The sequence below is a fragment of the Solenopsis invicta genome, chromosome 2 (assembly GCF_016802725.1).
Source record: "Solenopsis invicta isolate M01_SB chromosome 2, UNIL_Sinv_3.0, whole genome shotgun sequence".
NCBI classification, from domain to species: Eukaryota; Metazoa; Arthropoda; class Insecta; order Hymenoptera; family Formicidae; genus Solenopsis; species Solenopsis invicta.
Genome location: NC_052665.1, coordinates 14,744,786 through 14,766,077, shown reverse-complemented (window position 1 = coordinate 14,766,077; position 21,292 = coordinate 14,744,786). Strand labels below are relative to the sequence as shown.

Here is a 21,292-nt window from a genome sequence, read left to right as displayed (position 1 = left end):
GCTGATGAATCTCCGGAGAAGGGCGAAGTCTGTGCCTTTGCGCGCGAGACCACTACTACTGACAGTACCGCGACTAATAAATCCCAGATAAGGCTGACGTATCGAGTCTGTGCCGTCTGAAACAGACGGTCCATTAAGTCGCATCCATAATGCGAGCGACAACGGCAGATATTTACCAGCGCTAGCAAATCGTGAAATTGGTGAAAAATTAATTTATTAAAAAAATAAATAAATACGATAAGCGCGCACGGAAAAATTGAAAATGATAACGAAGGACTTTTACAAAGAGCTTTAGACTAATGTATTTTTAAAATATATTTATGTATTTTTTAAATATTTTTTTATTTTGACCTCTTTATTTGTAAAAGAATTAATTATTATGATAAACGCGGTTGCATTTTTGTCTGCATTTTCATTGTACATTTTGTGAAAGAACAATGATTCTATGAACGTCAAATTATTTGGAAAAAATAAAAATTATTTTTGCTTTTCACCAGAAAAAATATTTAAAATTTGTTATCATAGGAATAATATTTTTTAAAGAAGAAAACGCATATTAGATGTTAAGGAAGCAAAGATACCCAAATAAGTCAATAGAAGATCTAATTTTTCTATTTTTTAATGAAAGACGGGGCGAATTTTTTATTGAAAAATCAAGACCGAGGAAGAGTATTTATTTCATTGTGAAGGTATACTTTTCTCTATTTTACATTTAAATTGTATTAAACAAATAATATAAAACAGCTTTACTATTAAAGATTTCATAAATTATGTTATTTAAAAACCGTTTACCGTTGCTGTACCCATGGGATCAGAAGCGAAATTGCTCAAAATTTTATAAAATTAAAACATAGATTTAACTCTTGACATAGCCATTTTTCGAAGCATTGTTTTTGAACAGAGTGGCAGCTGGTTAAAGTCAACATAGTGGTTTTGCACTATAAATTTTTGTTTGTTTTTTAGCTGCGACAAAAAACCGAGCGTCGTAAAGAATACTACTTCTCTCAAGCACTAGTTTTTAGCGACTAGACAAAGTGTAAAATTGCAAATCGATCGCTCGAGCAGACTTCAAGATATAAACTCGTGTTCAGAATATACTTACAAGGATGTTAGCGCGCTTTTTTTATCCTTCTATTCTTGTTTTACGTCTAATGAACAATAAAGATAGAAGAATGAAAAAACTAACATCTTTATAAACGCGTTCTGAATTTGGATCACCGTCTTCGATATCTTGAATATAGTCGCACGTTTTTGAAAACGTGATTTCGAAAAACTTGAATAGCGACATCATTTTATATTATTTTTTAATCAAATTTAAATAGAAAATTGTGAAAAGTATGATCTGTACATTGAAATAAACGCGACTTCCCTAATTCTTTCTGTTTTTATTTATTTTTTTTTTTTACAAAAAATCCGCAAAGTTAGACTCTCGTTTTGACCTGTCTAAGTCTACATGGTCCTACAATTGTGTTAATAAAGCTTGAAAGCGCAGAGAGGATTTAAAATGTTTCAAACGTAAATAATTGGTATACGATGATGGACAGTGACAGGTATAAAAGAATTTCGGGTTTGTGCAGTAGTAACATTCGTCGATGACCAGACATCAACGTCAAATGGATTCTATTATTAAAGCTTTATTGATTATTGACGCGTTTAAACTCGATCTAACACAAGTTACATGTTGACATTGGCAATGATACTAACATGGCGTGTAAGTTACGACCGGTTTTCTGAGTTTTATTACACTGCGGAGGAAGCGCGCATTCCGTGTAAGATCAAAATAAAGTGTGCGTAAATAACGATGCAGAATATGAGCAGTTTTATTGTTATCGCATGTCTTTTAGCTAGGATAATCATAAAACGAAATAATGTATTACTTCAAAATCGAATCACACAGCATTACACGCGGCTTCTCCGATATCGGACGTGGATTTAAGCAAAGTAAGAGTCACGGATGCGTGAGCATGCATTTGAAAACCCTGTTTAACGAATAAAATTCATATAACTTATAAAGCATTGATGAATCTCGGAGAGAATTTCAACATTTAATTTCGCAAGAATCGTAGTAGAAACAATTGAATCGTTTACGGCTTATAGACTCGCGAATAATCGACGAACGAGTATTTTATTCATCTCCAATTACGAGTTACTTGCGTACGCGAACACACTTCCCGAACGATATCTGCAGCTGTATTGTTAATTTAATTATAATTTATTTCATATTCCACATCTTTTTCTCGGAATTCTTCCGTTTAGCTTCACCCGATATTTCCACTTTTAGTTTGCAACATTTGACAATAATTGAAAATACAGCTAATATGTGTTCGTGTAAATTTTTACTTAAAAATTTTTTTATTAAATCTTGCAAACTTAGAATAAATAGAATTAATGGTACTGTCATTGTAGATAAGAAGTGAATTTAGTTCGCACGATGATGACATAATTCATTCTACATCGCGGTAGAAGCTTATTTCGGGTTGACCCATTATCTTACATGAATTTTTTATTTCGCTCAACGCGTTTGTATTTGCGTGCCACTCTCGACTTTTTCCCCGGTCTTTTCTCACTAATAAAATCTCGTTCCTCTCATGGCATCGCCATGTCGCAGAGCGCCTCTCTGGTTGCCTCCTCGTCATATTCTGAATTCTGAAAATATTTCGATTTACCGAGTCGCCCGTTGCATTTCGTTGCATTCTCGTCATAACATTTAAGAAGCTAAACTCGGCGGGAACGCAGCAGCGTCGTCTTCGCACGTTTGATTTCCCGTAAACAAAAACAAAGAAAACGATGGACGGCGGCGCGGCGAATGCGTTAGCTCGATTACGCAAGCAGGAAGTTTTCCAGCATAATTTCCGCGAATCATCGGGTGGGATCCGGCGCGGGCGCGGGCACGGCGAATGCGCCGCGTGGTAAAGCGTGACGAGGTGCAGGGCAAGCCTCGGCTGTCTTAAAATAGGGAACGTACGTATGTACGTACGTACTCGCGTGTCGGGATGCCTCGGAATGCGGCTGTTACCTATAAGCCGTGTTGCGCGTTGCATCCACAACCACGCCTTTTGCGTCCTCCTCCGCGTCTGGTTCGCGCGGGTCGACTTATTCCGCGCCTCGGCGAAATATGCGATCCCGCCGTCGCGTATCGAATATCAAAACGCATCGCGCTTGTGCCGCGCGATTCCTCGCGCATCTCTCCGCGAAGATGAATAAAACCGGACGTGGGTGCAGTACGGCGGCTCGCAAATCGCCCGACGACTACTCGCCGTTACTCTGAAGTCCTCAAGGTTACGTACCGCATGAGCGACAGGTCATTGGAGAACTTGGATTCCCATTTGTCGCGTCAGAGAATTTAATTGTCAAATATTCTTGTTAATCGCATAGTTTGCTTTTAATCGTTGAAATTAATCATCGACACAGAGGCACGTATTTTTTTTTTCTTTTTTCCTCTGTTTTAAGATTAATATATAAAATGAATTATTAAATCTGTAGCTGTTATGAAACACACTAAATTTGTACTTGTCATAATTTGTAATATTAATGTAGAATTGTAAAAAAAGAAAAAAGAATTTCAATAAAAGTTTCCAAGCTTTCGAGCGATGGAAATACTTATTTAATTCGCTTTTACGCTAGCTCGCAACATTCTCTGGACATTCGAAAACTCGTCGCGCAGCAGAAATAACACGTCGAATTTGGAACGATGAGGATTCGGGTCGAGGAATTTCCATCCAACGACAGTCGGCCGAATAATTTTATCTGCTTATTCGCATCTCCCCCTCCCCTCCCCTCCCGCGGCACTGTTAGTTCAGATACAATTTACCTCACATCGCGCGCGTTTTACCGTTTATCTTTAAATTTCATACGATATGTTTTTCATTTATCGCGATTCACAATCAAATATTTGCCGAGAACGGGAACGCGCGTTTATCGCGCGATTCGCGCGGCGAGATTATCGATTTCGATTCCGATGTAATCCGGGAATCATAAGCTCGGCGAACGTACGAATGTAATTTGCAAACGGTATTTTGCAAGCGCGCGGGTTTACTTCGTCGAGCGAACTTGTACGCTTCGCGGGCTCAAGTGCCTACCTGCAGGCGAAGACAATCCACGGCGTTTAATTAAACGAACGTCAATCCGTTGGACGGAGCTGAGCCTACTAGACAATTAATTACCGATTTCATTTGATTGCAACACGATCGCGTGTTTACAAGCCTCGAATAATGTGGGATATATCGCTTCTAAATTGTTTATTCCATGCGCTGCATGGCAGAGGGATCTTATTATTCCGCGCGTCGCCAGAAATTTCGCTGATTGTTCGCCAGCACTTGTACATTCGCTCTCAACTTTTTGAATTGAATTTTCAAATGAATTTGAAGGCCGACCTTCCAGGTTTAATTCCGGCTGATATTTTATTATGACAGGAGTTTGATATAGTTTAATTGCTTAATTATTCAATTGTTCCCCGTTAAATATCTTGAAATTCGTTTTCCGAACAAGGCTTGTTACTGCGAGGCATTAAATTGCATATTTTGATCGTGTTACGCGAGTAATCGAGCTATTGTGTTGCATTAATGGTATATCGTAATAACAATTAGTACTAACATTAGTGTAAAATTACTCTACATGGCCTATTAACGAATCGTATTAGCGAAACTGGAAGTGTGGCTAATTAACAAATTGCATCGCGCAAATTACGCCCGAAAATGCGAACATTTGGCGATTTGGCGCACCTAACACTTTTACCTTTTCGCAAATGCACATCTGCGGAGAGCGCGAGAATGTACCGACGGTGGACGGATGCGTAACGAAAATTTTGTTTCTGATCGTCGAGCAAAGACGAGGAGAGAAAATAAGTCCCGTCAGTATAAAGCGAAGATCAAAGATGACACTTCGACCTTTACCGCCGTGACGTCAAGGTTTTCTTTCTTGCGCGTGCAAGGCAGAAGTAACATCGTACATGCGAGAACTGTCCTTTACGTCGCTCGTCCGTCTATCAAAATGTCTCGTCGGGCTGACTCGCCCGAGGGTGCGTTTGCACACGCAATTAAACGCGAATGTGCTCGCGTGGTGAATAACTATCGTCCCGCGTATAGGCCTCGACTCAACTTTCCACGCCGCTGCCTAGATCGCGAATCGATGTAACGATATCGCTTGAAGCGAGAAACGTCATTCCGTGGACTTGGGGGATCGATAAACGCATCGGCAAATTCGTCGGTCGCGCAAGATTTTTGCGGCGACAATTGTAGTTCGCTGAAACGTTGACTTTGCGACCAACGATTCTCGAGATATTTTTCAAAGTAACGGAATATATGAAGAAGTAATGTGTCTCACGTGTCTCGGAAGAGGAATGCATTTTAGGTAGTCAATTTAAGCGTAAAAGTGAAGAAACGCGAGAGAGAGAGGGTCGGATGAAAAAGGAATAAAATGGCCATGAATATTTCGTAAGCACTGTCACAACATTCATGTGAGATAAACTTTCGGAATGTCTCCCAGTTTTCAACGTCTCCCATTTATTTGCGACTGAATAATTTATCCTACTAAAACAGCCAACGCGTTATATATTTTTCGACGAAAAAAAAAGAAAAGAAAAAAAAAGAAAGAACAAAACGTTCCCTCTAAGGACGCTGGTGGCCCGCTCCGTTAAAATCAGTTACTCAGTCGCTTAACATCTGGATCCTTTGTGCTGGTTGTAGGTGAAGACAGCGAGACTGTGAGCGTGTTTAAAGCGCCTTAATACGCGCGTGTGATTCCACGTACATTAATACGGGGCAAGCCGGGGCACTATAAAGAGAGACCCCGAAGAACTTTAACCTTCCACCCTCGAGGGCGCTCCGGCGTTGGAGCGCTTTATGGAGCGCGTCGTGCGTTTAGACGCACGTATCACGCAGCTCTGCCGAGGGAATCGCGAGACCTTTGTAACACTTTCAACGCAGCATCTCCCCGTAGTTTCCTTCCGCGCAGAGAGTGGAAGAATATGATATTTAAGATCGATATCCAAGGAAATCGATACTGCGTAATAAACCTTTTTTTGAAGAACTTTATCTGTTTGTTACTTTATATCGACAGCTTCGAAGTTTCATTGTCCTAGAGTTAATTCTCTCTCTCTTTCTCTCTCTCTTTCTCTTGTGAAGGTAACACAGTGTGGATCATGAATTTATAATTTTTCATTCACGCTTCTCTCACGCGACAATCGCGGGGAAGCTATTCTATTTCCCGATACTATACAACGAGAGGATTTCCCCGAACTCGTTCCGCACGCGACTAGGTGAATCAATCGCGATTGAATGCGCGCGAGTTTGCCGACATTTAATATGCGAGATGAGAGATTTAAAAAGAAAAATGTTAGGCGAAACAATTACGCGGTGGAGTATCTTGTGCATATGCATCGTATATACATGCCTTTTGTCGTATTTGCAACGTAATTTTCTCCTTTATATTCATAGAGCGTAGCGTGACGCAAGTGAAGCGATAAACTTGCGGTTCATTTGGCTCCGGGGGCTTTAAAACATCGCGCCCGAAGAGCTGTTACACGATTGCGAGATTCATTTGCATACGTGGCACGTAATCTGATTATCGGCCGACTAGGATGTCCGGGGGAATCAATATCAAAATGAATGTAATAATGGCAACGAGCGCGAATCGCGCGTACCGGGTAATGCAGTAAACCCTTAAACGCCATTATGATTTCCGCGCAAATGGTATCGCGCGCTGTAAATTTTCATCCGGGGACTTTCGCGGGGGTGGGAGGGATATATTACGTCACACAAAGTGTAACAACATGATTACAGATGACGCGCATTAAACTTTGCCATCAATTAAACTTCTGTAATTTATCATCGGCCCGGGAGAGAAAGTTCTCGGGGAAAAATCAACAAATGGGTCGAGAGCTGGGACCGTAAACTTCCGGAGGATTTCCGGAAAGTCTCCCGGAGATTCTCTCTTGTGCGCTATGAAGTTATTTTGGTGGCTCAAGAGGCCAATCCTATTAAGCCTCGATAGTACCGCATTCTTATGCAGATTCGAGTAAGTGAGTTTGGCTGTATTAATTCCCTGAGTATCTCGAGTGGCGCGATGGCATTACACTTGCACTGATATTATCCCACTCTTACGTAATCTCAATAATAATTTTTCTTATAAGGTCAGGATTTCATAAATTTAGATCGCGAATTTTTTTAAATTGTAAACATCTGCGATCTATCTAGAAGATTCAGAGGTTATAAAACAGCAGAGAATAACATCAAAGAAAATAATATAGTTTTAAATACTCGGGAAACAATTGGTTTTTTTTTTTCAATTTTTTCGCGGATTTTTTTGATTTTTTCCCCAAAGGTAGAAAAATTTATTGAAAAAATTTAAAAAGTGCTATAGCAGTATCAAAGTTATCTGTTTTACGATATGATTTCTTAATTCTCTAGCTCGCTACGCTTATTTTCGAGTCCATAATTCGCCATACTCCAGCCCGTGAGACAACTCGATTTTTCGTCTTATCACTTTTATTCTAATTAATATTTTTAAGCTTGTATTGTAACAATTAAAAATATATAGTCTAAATACCATATTCATAAGATAATAGTAGGCCGAGAAAGTGATTTGAATTTAAAATAATCAATATGCAGGAAATTATAACAATATACAGGACAAAATAAACAGTAAACAACACTACACTTCAGGAATTTACCGGACTGGAGTATAGCAAACTAGATTTAAAAATCTGTGTCTAGCTAAAATAATTACAGAATGATTGGTATAAAATTAGAATAATGTTAATCTCTGTTTTTTTTTCCTTAAAGTTTTTTCTTTCTATTTATGATAATGTTAAGTACGAGGGAAATAAAAAGCAAACCACAAAAATAAATAAAAACTGAATTAATGTGTTTTTTAAATTAAATAAAACGCATATGTTTCTTGGTAATCGTTAATATTCAAAATTCTTCACAAAATAATTAATATAAATATTAATTTAAATTAGTCTTTGAACTACGAGTTATTAGGATTACATTACGTTTACATCAGTTTATGAAATAATTAATAAGTATTAAACCTCAAGTGATGTAACATTCCAAATGTAAACATAAAAATTAGCTCAATATTAATTCTAGCGCTTATACGAGATGTCTTATTTTAATAATACTGTAAAATTAAATAGCATGTCATTTACATAGCAAACAGCCATTTTTTTGCAAAAAAGCAATTTTTCAGAAAAAAAACCGGAATTTTTCTGGTTTTTTCTAACGATTTAAAAAAATGGTTTTTTTTTAACTATAAAATTACGTAAAATTATATAAAGTTTCCAGTGCAGCAATTTTCAGTTGCAGTTGAATTTAATCATATTTCAATTATTATCCATTAACTGTCATTAAGAAATATTCAACGTAATACACGTTATGCAAATTTTCATTTACGTAACTATTACATTTGAGATTTGTGTCTCTTCCATAGAAAATTATTAAGGATATTTAGCTATGTGAAAAAGATCAGCGATAAAGTGAATGGTGTTTGGAAATGTTTTCTCTGATTGTTTCTATCTACAGTGGCAGTCACGCATCGACATGCAAATCGTGCCATTTAGGTGGCATTCGCGGCGAGACGCGCTTCTGTTCCTTCGAAGCGTTATACTCGCGGCGATTCGGTACGGTGCATTAAGCCGGGCTGCAGTTTACTGTAATTTACCAGCGATTCCTCGCAAACGATTATGGTTTCAGTGAGGAGAAGCGGGAGCGTTTCCGGACGAAGCTTCCTCATCGCGGCGAAGCTGTAAACGTTGTGTTCCATAATCGTTTCCCCTCTTCCGGCTTGTCATCGTTCAACCCTTCTACGTCACAACTTTCTGTACTTACGAGATATTCGAAAAAACCATTTATGTATAAAACCACAATGCTATGTTGATCGTCCTCTCGAAAAATGTATAAGAAAATCTGTTCCGCATATTTTATCAAGAAAATCGTCCTCGATCGAGCGTGTCGCAATTGTTGATTTTATGTACTATTATTTAAGCGCCGAATTGCGCTTCATCGAATTGTTACGCTTACTTCTATTATAATACATATATCAGATAAGCAAAATTTATATCAAACTGTATATCATTTTATAATAATTATAGGGTGAGGTTGCTAATATTGCACCGGCTCCTAAATCGCATTACCTTGCGTATAAATTCAATCACAGTACTTGTACATACGCTCTTTGTGAGATTGTTTGGAAACTATATAACATTATCATCATCCTTCATTGAACTCGACATGCTAAGAACAATAGAAATTTTGTTATTAATATTTATAGAAAACTAATTCGTAATTTTGCTACTATTTTTCACATTTTGTAGCTTGATTGCAAAAAAAGATAAAATAAATAATATAAATTTTGTTAATTTCTAATGATCACGATATTATTAAAATTAGATTAACAAAGTTTAAATAACTTTGTGTTTTTATTTGTAAATTAAATAAATAAAAGTTTTACAAAATGCTTTAGTCTCCTAAATCGCACCATGTCTTAGTCTTCTAAAGCGTACTATTGCTTTGATCGTGGTTAAAACCAAATATAATCACATAATCATACAGAGCATACATTATAACAATATTGTCGAAATGTAGCAATGTTATTGCAATATTATCGAAATGATGATATTTACGGAAATTATATTTAGTTTACGATAGTATTTATTTTCAATAGCAATAGAATTATGCTTATGTAATGCATTTTTGTTCGAGAAGAAAGAATCTATCAGAAAAAGTGTCGTTTTATCGCAAGAAGAATAATATTAACCTGTGGTGCAATTTAGAAAACCGTTTTGCTAAGTCGCACTATTTAAACTTAGTAAAAATCGTCATTTAAAAATTTATGACAATACATAAAATTCTGAAAAAAAAAATAAATATAAAAGGAGAAATGTTGTATTTTATTATGACGTAAGAAAATTAAAAATATTTCTTGTAATTTTTTTTTTAGTTTTAAACCTTTATGTCAAAAGTGGTGCGATTTCGGCAACTTTATCGGATAAGCAAAATTTATATTGAACCACGTATCATTACACTTTATAATAATTATACAAAAAATTTTACGAGATAAAGAATTCTCGTACGATATAACGGTCAATGCATTTGAGACAATCAAAGAGCGCTTGTTAAATATTGCAGTGACATTCGAACAATAATTTTGCAATAATTGGCAGGCTTGTAGCGGTAATGTGCCGTCCACAAGAGAATCGTACGTGGCAGGAAAGAAATGCGAGAATGCCGACACACTGAAAGATGTAAATAAAAGAGTGCGCGGCGAAATGACCGACCTATTCTCCGACTTGAGAAAACACTGGAGATGCTGTGCACACATAGCGCCTCATTCACCCGCGGGTTCCGCACGCTTCCGCTCGCCGTGACGGGCCCTCCGACGATGGTTAGTTGGCTTCTGTCGCGTTACCGCGAAATGCTATTAAGTTACCGTTATCTAGGTAATAAGGCCCGTCACGGTTTGGGGCGTGTATAATAGGGAGCGCGTCACAAAGCGCGCATTATCGCGCGTACCGTGATTCGACGTGCCAGCTAAATGCGAATTGCCAATTAGCGGTCGTCAGCAAATAACCGCCCGTAAAGATGTCCTTCGTGTGTGAGACGGTTTCTCGCGGCTCCAGCTACCCCTTGCGGTTGAAAAAAAAACGCATCTGGGGCACATTTTCTGTTTAGGTCGTGCACCTTCTGTCAAAGGCTTTATTCCAAAGCAATTATTTTGATGTATCCATTTTACTTTCATTACTTTGCCGAAATCTTCATTATGTTATTGTATTTTTTTTTAAGTTATCCCTGAGCTGTCTATCAGTCGGTTAATACACGGTAAAAGAAAATGTTCGAAAATATTTAATTACGATGTTACGTGTTGTAGGATCATTAATATTGTACGGGAATTCTACTAATTGCGCCGTTTCATGCGTACGATGAGTTTTCTCGTAAGGTGAAAAAAATTCCGGATAAATTAGGAAAACTGAAGATGATCAGGGAAAACAGAGGAAGCTGCAAAAAATGTTCATAACTTACTACGATAAATACATAAATAAAATAAGAAAAAGCAATTAAAACGAAAATTATAATCACAGTGTTTTATTTAGCATAAAAAAGATGCTTGTTGCAATAAAACGTCACTCAACGAATGATACAATGTATAATTACGCAAATATCGTTTTATATTATTTGAAAACACGTACATACGATCTCATAATTATATATTTTCATCATCATGACGCGGTATTTAATATTGCACGCGGTCCAATTGATTCCAATGGATTTAATGAGTTTACAACAAGTTAGTTATATTATCGTAAATTATGGAATATCGCGCCTTTTAGGCACGTTGATTGTGCGCGAGATGCGATATAAGTGGCAGTGCTGCACGTTGATGTCGACGGATCGATACCGCGTCCGATACAATCCTGATCATCTCAACATACGTTAGACCCATGTTGATTTAGCAGCACGAGCATATAGCCCATTATCTGTCAAAGTAGCGAAGAGCTGTTGGCCAAAGTACTCCACCAATTAATCCGATTAATCCCACGTGCCTGGGTGACCGATTGCCAACACACGGGTGCGAAGTTTCTCGCGGCAATTAACGCTCCGGCACTTGTCCTCTCGATGCATCGATCAATTTTAGCTCTCCACGTAACAGTTTCTCGTTCTTTTATAAATTGATCTATTTTCGAGCGTTTTTTTTTCCACGAGAGGACTAAAATAGAAAGGAAGACTGTCCTCGTAACGAGTTAATGATTTTCTAATGACGAAATAAACAACTGCCGATAAGGAATGACAGGTGTTAATTTAACAGTCATTCATCATAGCGGATAATTATTATTTTTTCCATTTTGTTGAAATTATTCCATTTAATGACTTTATTAAACGTGACTGAATTAATTATTATTAGTTAGGAAAGTCACGTACACACACACACATCATGAATATTGAAATTGCCGATCCGTTAGGAGAGGGTTTTAAATATCAGTTTGTGTTTTCAGTGACGTAACGGTCTCGTCGAACGTTCGCGAGTGGTTACGTTCGCCAGCCTTCGACGCGCGACAGTGGGAAGACGAGGAGCTGTTGTTGATGCTGCAAACGATGTTCATCGAGCTCAACCTACCTCAAAAATTCAATATTCCCTTGCCGATCCTGAGGAACTTTCTCTACGAGGTCTACAATAACTACAACGAGGTGCCGTTTCACAATTTTAGGCACTGCTTCTGCGTGGCGCAAATGGTGAATATTCCTTCGTTTTCGTACTGCTCCAACTCGCATGATTTCTCGCCAAGACAATTAACGATTATGTGACAGCGCGACTGTAATTACGCGTAGATACCAAAGGAAATGTATGATGTAAACGTGATGAACAATATTGTAATTACGATGGACACTAATAGTTTGATTATACCTATTAATTGGCGTACTACATTGTCCTGCAGCGCAATATAATTAAATTACGTCCCGATCAATTAAAATACGTGCATAGCGCTATCTAGCTCGGTAGCTGTAGATCGAATTGAGTTATCGGTTAACCGATTGTAAGATAAATAATGCATAATGGCCAGATGTACGCGATAGCCTGGGCAGTGGACCTTCCGTCGAAAATTGGCGACCTCGAGGTCCTCGTACTGATTGTCTCCTGCATCTGCCACGATCTCGACCATCCGGGCTACAATAATATCTACCAGATAAACGCGCGGACCGAGCTGGCGCTGCGCTACAACGATATCTCGCCCCTGGAGAATCATCATTGCTCTGTGGCATTTCGAGTCCTGGAGGCGCCCGAGTGCAATATCCTTGCGTCTTTGGACAATCCTACGTACAGATTAGTGCGCGAGGGAATCATAAGATGTATCCTGGCAACCGACATGGCCCGACACAACGAGATCCTTGGCCAGTTCATCGACATCACTTCCGAATTCGATTACACCAGCAAAGCGCACATAAATCTGGTAATTCATCGGCTACTAATTAATGAAGTATTTAATAAAATACCTGATGGATCACTGAATCTTCTAATTGCGCTTTGCAGCTGTCCATGATCCTGATCAAGGTGGCTGACATAAGCAACGAGGCTCGACCGATGGAAGTTGCGGAACCGTGGCTGGACAGATTGCTTCAAGAGTTCTTCAAGCAGAGCGACGCGGAGAAACTCGAAGGTCTCCCAGTCACGCCCTTCATGGATCGCGATAAAGTGACCAAGCCATCCTCTCAAGTTAGCTTCATCGGCCTAGTTCTCCTCCCTCTTTTTGAAGCTCTCGGCGAACTTCTACCCGAGCTGCAGGTATCTTATCTTTTCATATATATGTATATAGATTATGCTTGGAATGAAACAATTAGCAATATATAAGTAGAAAAAAGTATTAATTTTTAAATACACATAACTAAATCTGAACGAAACTCTGCTTTTCAGAGTCTCATAGTTCAACCGGTCAGGGAAGCTCTGGAATACTATCGCAAATTGAACGAAGCGGCCAAAGACGAGCGTCATCATCGGAAGAGTGTCGTGGATGTCGGGGAGTCAAATTTGTCTAACATGACAACTGGTACTGCGTCTACCACCGTTATCAAGTCTACGTCGTCATATAGCATGCGCTCAAAAAAGTCGGCTACAACAATCCATTCGCGTTCACGTTCCACCGACGATGATATCACAGAAAACTTGACAATGGAAGAAGCAGACAACATCGAGAGCTCCGATCCGGAAACGGCCACAGAGGTGGAGATCAGTGAAAAAACGCTCAAATTCAAAATCTCTACGGAAGGCACGTTGGCCGGCCCGACCTCCGGTCGCAAGAGTTATCCCGGTAGTCGGAAGGGTAGCCGAGAGAAATCCTCGTTGGATTATCACAATCACGATCTGGCCAAAGCCGTCCGGGATCATGAACGCGAGAGGAGGCGCAGCAAAGGCGAGAATCTTGGCAGTGATCTAAGCTCGCCGGTGAGCGCGAGATCTGCCGAAGGTACGCGAATCCTCGAGGAAATGGAAAAGGATACGGTTTTTTTAGACGCCAAAATTGAGTGCAAAACGCCCGAGGGAAACGGCAATGTCGTCGCGGCGGAGGCCCACTCGCAGCCGAAAAACAACGTGAGGAAATCCAGCAGTGTGATAGAGTACGATCAGGAGAACAGACCTTGTCGCAAAGATGCGCACAGTAGTCGGGAATCGATCGGTCTGCGATGTTGCTGCGACGACAAGACTGGGCCGAATAACAAGTCTATATTCTCACGACTGAGAAACTTTACGGACCGCCTGAGCATGAGCTTCGACTCCAAGGACTCGCCCAGTCTGAAACCGAAGCACGCGTCGAAGATGCTCAACAAGAGTAACTCGATTAGCAGCGGTTCGGCTACGACCATCTCGTCGAGGCACAACAACTCTTTGTTCATTTGTAAGCGTTGCAATCTGGTCAAGTCCCCGATAAAGGACAAGGCGGCCATCGCTACCATAGTGGAGTTGTCACCGGTGGACAAACGAGCGATGACTTTGCCGAAGATTCGAAAGTCTACGGATAGTAAGAATAGAAGTTGGCGGACAGTATTTGCCAAGGAAAAAAGATCGTCTACCTCTTTAGAGGCTCTGCCGGCAGCAGGTTCTGGCTCCCGTTCGTATTCTAAGCACCGCAGAAATTTATCGAATCCCGAGGGTAAATCGCAAAGCCTGAAGGAAACGAAGACTCGACAGGCTTTGGACATCGAGTTTCATGAGATCGACGTTCGTTCGAAGAATCAACAGCCTGAAATCATAGTCAATCCCGACAATACTTGCTGCGATATCGAGGAAGATCTCGGCAAGGTGGAAATCAGAAGAAGTTCGGCTAGCATGGAGGACATCTCCAAAATGGCGAAACAGGCAGCGGAGACTAGCGTACTGGGCGTGCTGGATCCCAAGAAAGCGGAGGAACGTCCTCACGGCAGTCTGGATTCGATGCTTTGCAAGCAAGTGTCCAAGTCGCGGAAGAAGCATTCCACTGTATTCTGCTCGCCCGCGTCAACAAAGAAGTCGTCGCCTGGACTGTTCTCGCGATTTAAATCCGGTATGAGCATCGACAGCACTCGGAGCAACAGCAACAGCGATTCCTTGCACGATCACGGCTCGCAAAGCGGCTGGATATCCTCATTGACAGCCAGCTTCCGGCCGAAGAGACATCCGAACGAAACGCCGCTGTCGCCACATCCACCAAGGTCGCCCAGCAGAGAGGAGATCAAGTGATACGTCCTGGTGGTCGAGGATTCCTCTGACAAGAAGCTCGGCCTCCGTGGCTGGTGGCCTGAGAACTTGTTCTGCTGTAATAGCTAAAACTCGAGCGCAAAAGTTCAACATCTAGAGAGGTTAATTTAGACCCAGAAGTATCCGGGAATATATATTCGCCATCGTATTCATAACGCGTGAAAAAAGGTAACTAGTAAAATGATTTTTAAAAGATTTTTTAAGAGGTTTAAATTTTCTAACGTATTATCTCGCGTGCTTCTCATCGCGACATTAATTGTCGCTAATAGATTAATACTGAATAAATCTCCGATCGAACGCCTCGACGATATTCGATGAATCTATTTTGCGAAATAAAATGTATCATAAATTCTCGCGAGTAATTCGCAACGGTCAATCGCAGCATACAATGCGTCTGTATTATACGAATTAAATATTTCTCCGTATAATTAAAAACGGTCAATTTGAACGGTCAATGAACGTAATTTGCTGGAGCACGCCACTTACCAAGAAAACGTTACGTATAGGTAATATATGATTGTACCGAGTGAATTAAATACTTCTTGCGGAGGGATCCTCAGACCGACCATGATTTCGTGTCGACTTTCAGTGTTTCACGACGAATTCACAAAAATCGAGATACATTTATTTGTGAAGGGCACCTACGGCCTGTGGAATACGAGGAGATGTACGCTATATACATAAACTATTTTATTTATTGTCCAATTAAAGAATAGCCTAACGAGTAATCATTCATGTTGTTCGTTACTATACATATATAAATATAGGTAAAGTGCAGATGTATACAAAGACGTAAGGATATACACATATCCATCGTGCATAAAAAAAAATATATATATATACAAATCTATATACACACGAGCAAGTGGATAATTATAAATAGATGAAAAAAAGAAGAAGAAGAAGACAAACAAGTAGATATGTAAGCGTGGCTCTATCGTATCGATGTACGATTAAGTTTCAGGAATTATGTGTAATCAAGAATGTGAGGTAAGAAAATACTCTGTGTCAGACCATTTTTAGAATATCTTGAGAATAATCATGCGTTTTCAGACAATATCAAAATTCCTTAAAGATTTTATTTTCTGAAAGCGCGTGATTTATTGCAAGAAAATTCTGAGAGAGAGAGAGAGAGAGAGAGAGAGAGAGAGAGAGAGAGAGAGAGAGAGAGAGAGAGACGTGTATATATTCACGAATCCTAGAATATTCTCAAATTATTTTCATTCTCGCAAAGATTATTTTCATCTCATAAAACTAGCAGTTGCCACAAAAAAGAAAATGGGATAGTTTTGTCAGAATAATTACTGCACCGTTCGTCGAGACGATTCACACGGTAGAAAATCTCGTCGATTTATTTTATTTGATCTCGTTTGAAGAACGCTTTCGGAAAGAATAGTGTCACTATCTTTTATATCTAGCTGCGTTACTAAAGTGCAATCCAACTTGGAAAATTATTTGTATTACTTTTCATTGACGTATTAATTAGAGAAGACAGACTTCTGTTTGATATTTTTCGAAAGAAATTGGCGCGAAACTTTTGCGAAACGTTTCTTCGAATGTCAAACGCAGTGAGGAAGAGCACATTTTGACAAAAGAAAGTATGCAACTTTCTTAATGGTTCTCTCTTCTCGACGAACTGTCCTCCCTTGTGATTATTTCATTTAAAAATTCAAACGTGTAGTTTCAGGTTTTTGGCACGCATAAACGCATATGATTATTCTGTATGGCGTCCTGCTTTTCATTTTAGTTGTTTATACTTTTATACTTTATCAAATGCGTTTATACGGCGATTAAAGATCGTATGTATTGTTGAAATCTAGTCTTACGTTATCTTCTTCAAAGCAAAAGTTGGTTTTGGGCGCGTTTTATTTTCTGCAACGCAGAGGAGAAATTCGATGTGTGCGCGAATGAGCGAGCAAGCGAACGAACGATTCTGCCAACTATTTGATTGATTATTTAAGAAACAATTACTATTTTCCTCTCTCTCTCTCTTTTTTCGTGCCATAGAATCAGGACTCGTCGATTAAACCAAATGGAATTAAACGCATGACGACACAGGCGTAAAATCGTGTGTAAAATAATTAATTTTAGTTTTAAACTTTATATAAGCATGAATTAAGATTGCGTTAACTGTGCGTGATCTTTTTATTCGGTAAATTTCCAAAACCGGTTAATTATATCAGACAGTACATCTTTTATAATCCTTCCTTCGAAATTAAATTAGTGTACTCATTTTCCTACGATATTTCCTAAGAAAGCTGCTATCAAAAAAGTAACAACAAGACTTTAAGGAAAGAAAAAGTTTAAACGCGCGCGCGAATAAAGAGAAAGATGCTATTATAATTAAATGGCGTCAGTGTATGTAGCAACGTGCACATTATAATAATAATCAAATTTTTAATTGGCGGTATGAATGAGAAAAGGGATTTAATTTTGATTTTCAAATTAAGATTATTGAACAATCATAAAAATAAAATTTTTGATGCTTTTAAAAAATTTTGTTTTAATTAAATTTTGTTAGAATTAATAAAATGCGAAATAAATAAATGAACAGTGCAAAATTAAAAAATATGTAAAAAATAAGTGGTTCTTTTATTTTCTTATCTTAAAGAATACTAGACCAAACTATTAATAAAAATATAATTGGACTGTGCTTTCTTTGCCAAATTATAAATTAAATCTGAACGGAATAATCAAATGTTTTCTAAGAGCTTAATTATGTCTATGATATTTTATATTTTGGAAAAAATTAAATGCACTTTTTTCATTCATATCTCTTGCTCTTTGTGCCTGATCGTTATTAATGTTCAAGACCGATATCAGAAAAGGTACTCAAATAGTTAAACATTTTTAAAACTTTTTCTAATTATACCAGATAGCGAAAAAAGTCCAACTTCTCAATTTTAATGTTTCAAATGTCGTACATACAGAAACGGTAATTATTTAATAAAAGCATTGTTACGTCAAACGAATGCTTGTTACGTAAATATGAAACACGTAAATTATTTCACCTTTTGGAACTGTCTGATATATCAAATATCTTTTTTATAAAAAAAGCATCTTTTTACAATGTTCTTTAAAATCGGATATTCTTTTTCAAAACTCATGTTTATCTACAATTTTTTACCTGTTCGACTTTTTCGACTATTTTTCCGAGACTTAACTGAAATAACATAATCAACTTTCAGAAGTAAACCAAAAAATGTGTTTAAACTAAAATCTAAGTTTCATAAAACTATGGAATAAAATTCGATTTTTTTTGCAAGATCGTCGAAATGTTGATCATCGCTTTACCAGTGTCTAATGATTAGAAATGCATAATAAATGAATAGAAATAAAAATAAATTTATGAAAAGGAATGCAATGGGCCAATCGAGCCGTATTGTGCGGCATCGTTTTACTCGTCAATTGAATCTTTAGTCCCACTAGAATTTTTCTCGTATTCCAATTATCGTCGTCAATTATCGGAATAAAATACATTCAAACTCGTTCGCATAATCCATTTTGGTCTCCATTTCCATTGATTAACATTGAGGAGAAGAAATCGGTCCTAACGCTTGGTTCTATTTATTTTTATATTTTTATGTTAAAATTATTGATTTATTGTGTATACGACACTTTTGTTTAACCAAAGTTACCAGTTTCTAAAAAGCTCCATTTTAGAATTAATAGTATTATATAGTTAGCATTCACAGGGAAATAATATGAAAGGAAACTGTTAGAAGTTTTGCTTCCGAAGAAAGTTTTCACTTCATCTATGCTCACGTTATTCAAAAATGAGACAGCTTGACGCTAATAGAAAATAAACTGCTTTATTATTTAGTTGTCAAATTTATTTTTACATCTAATGATTATTAGTGATGGTTAAATTATTGAGCATTAAACAAATAATGTGCTAAAATTAATTTCACAATTACTATTCAAAAGTAATCCGCTATGATAACGCCATTCCTTATTCGGATTCTTTTTTTGAGTTTGATAATTATTAAAATAATTAACGAGATTAAAATGTTATTTCCGCAGTGATGTGTGAGATGTTCGTAACTAAACCTCGATACACAGTGTACGCATTTAAGTAAAACGCGATTGTAAAGATGTTAAACACAAATAGTGCAGCTTCGTTGACAACATTTTCAAATTGTAACTAATATTATTTTTAAACAAACAGCTTCGTGTATCGTAGCGATCTTGAATTCTAATACGAGTCCTCTCGATGTGCGTTCTTCGTGAACTCGAATAAATTGGCTCACGTGAACGATTTCGTGTTTACAAGGTCCGTTCTCCGTCTCTCGCCGTCCCTTTCCCATGAGGCGTTAAATTAAAAATCACCGATTGCCAGGAGAAAAAAAAAGAAAGAAATCGCGAATCGCTGCATCGGTCTCATCGTTAGGGGAATATTAATTATATAAAATTTATGCATACGATGTAATTTGAATGCACGTGAGAACGTGTGTATTATATACATCTCGTATATACGTACAGATATACGCAACGCATATATCTGTATTTATATCGACATAAGATAATTCGATAAAAATGAAATATCCTATATACATCTGTGTGTACATGCATGTATGATTTATGCGCATGTACATGCGTACATGCATGTATACACAATGAACAAAAGTATATAATTACGTATACATAAATGAATAGATTATATATATACATATATATATTTACCTGATATACAAAGAGCTAAGTGGAGAAGAACAAAAATACAGTTAATGCTCGCGGGCGAGTTACTAGTGCGATATTATAACGTTATCGATATTATGTTACGATATAACGGTATTGTGTGTGGATGAAGCGTGTGTAAAAGTATATAATTATGTGTGTAAAAGTATCGATGGAAATCTCACACGCGTATTGCGAAGGAGGTGTACTGATTTATTGTTGTTCAGTGGCGGCGTATTTATTTCCTTTGCGCGATCGCATTCAGTGTTGGTGATATTTGTTCCGCAACATTTAATACGAGAAATATCTCGAAACAGATTCAACTTCATACGTGGTTAGGAGCATTTACTACGATCAGATTAACCCGTCGGTTAACATGTAATGTCACTTTTGCCACTTTGTGGAGAAACAGAATGATCGATATCTAATTGTAAAGTAAAAAAATCATGGTACTTTTATGTCTTCCTAACGACAGTTGGAAATTACCGCATCGCGGTAATCTCTAACTATGCGTTTATGTCAAACGGCGTTTGAAAAGATTTAACTTTTAATGAAACTTTAAAAACACTTTTGTTTTTCATTAGTTTAGTATTTTACATTTGATGATTTTGATATATTTTAGAAGAAAAAAAATGTAAGGAGCTGTTGACAATTAAATACATTAGTTATCTAGTGTATATTATTCTGATCGCAGGCGTATTGGTGAGGAAAAAAAAAGTTATAAACCAGTTCTTTCAGTCTTGTAGTCTGTACAGTTAGAATGTATGTTTTCAGATATAATCCTCTCGATCCCGTTGAATTATACATATATGTTAAGCATTCCTATGAAATGCGATCGGAAGGGTTACATTTGAAAAAGAGAAACGTTAGAACTGCTTATGTATACGATCATCGCGATATATGTAAGCGTGTATTATTTATATGAGTTGAAATCGTCACAAACCATAACTGTAAAGCCCACCGTCGCTGAACAAAACGCGCGCGAGAAAGATATAGAGAAATTATATACGTATATGTGTATATATATATATATATATATATTTATATATAAGATACTATCGATATATGGTATCAATCATTCCATTCGGTTCCAAGATGTCGTAGTTACACATTACAAGCATAAGTAAATCTAAAAGATCGATCGACCGACGAACTGCTTGTCCGCTCGATCGATTGTTAGTCTTTTTGTAAATGAGAGTAAGTGAATGAAAATGGATATACATAGCTGTATATGTGTATATATATACACATACATGTATGTATGTGTATATATATATGTATGTGTGTATATATATATATATATATATATATACATACACACACACACACACACACACACACACACACATATACACACACACACACATATATCATCGCATCAGCATGTGACGAG

The 21,292-nt window shown here is 37.7% G+C and overlaps 1 protein-coding gene across 2 annotated transcripts in view; it reads left to right on the top strand.

Moving 5' to 3' along the window:
• LOC105197537 overlaps nt 1-19,573 on the top strand; it is a 153,902-nt gene extending 134,329 nt beyond the window's left edge. Inside the window, exons 6-9 of one of the 2 annotated variants that reach the window (XM_039446058.1) lie at nt 11,990-12,227; nt 12,557-12,943; nt 13,024-13,275; nt 13,405-19,573. In XM_039446058.1, coding sequence (XP_039301992.1) covers nt 11,990-12,227; nt 12,557-12,943; nt 13,024-13,275; nt 13,405-15,204 — 2,677 coding nt within the window. In that variant the 3' untranslated portion in view covers nt 15,205-19,573. The remainder of the gene's footprint in view (nt 1-11,989; nt 12,228-12,556; nt 12,944-13,023; nt 13,276-13,404) is intronic. The other variant, XM_026131231.2, reaches the window with a different exon arrangement.
• The last annotated feature ends 1,719 nt before the right edge of the window (nt 19,574-21,292 follow it).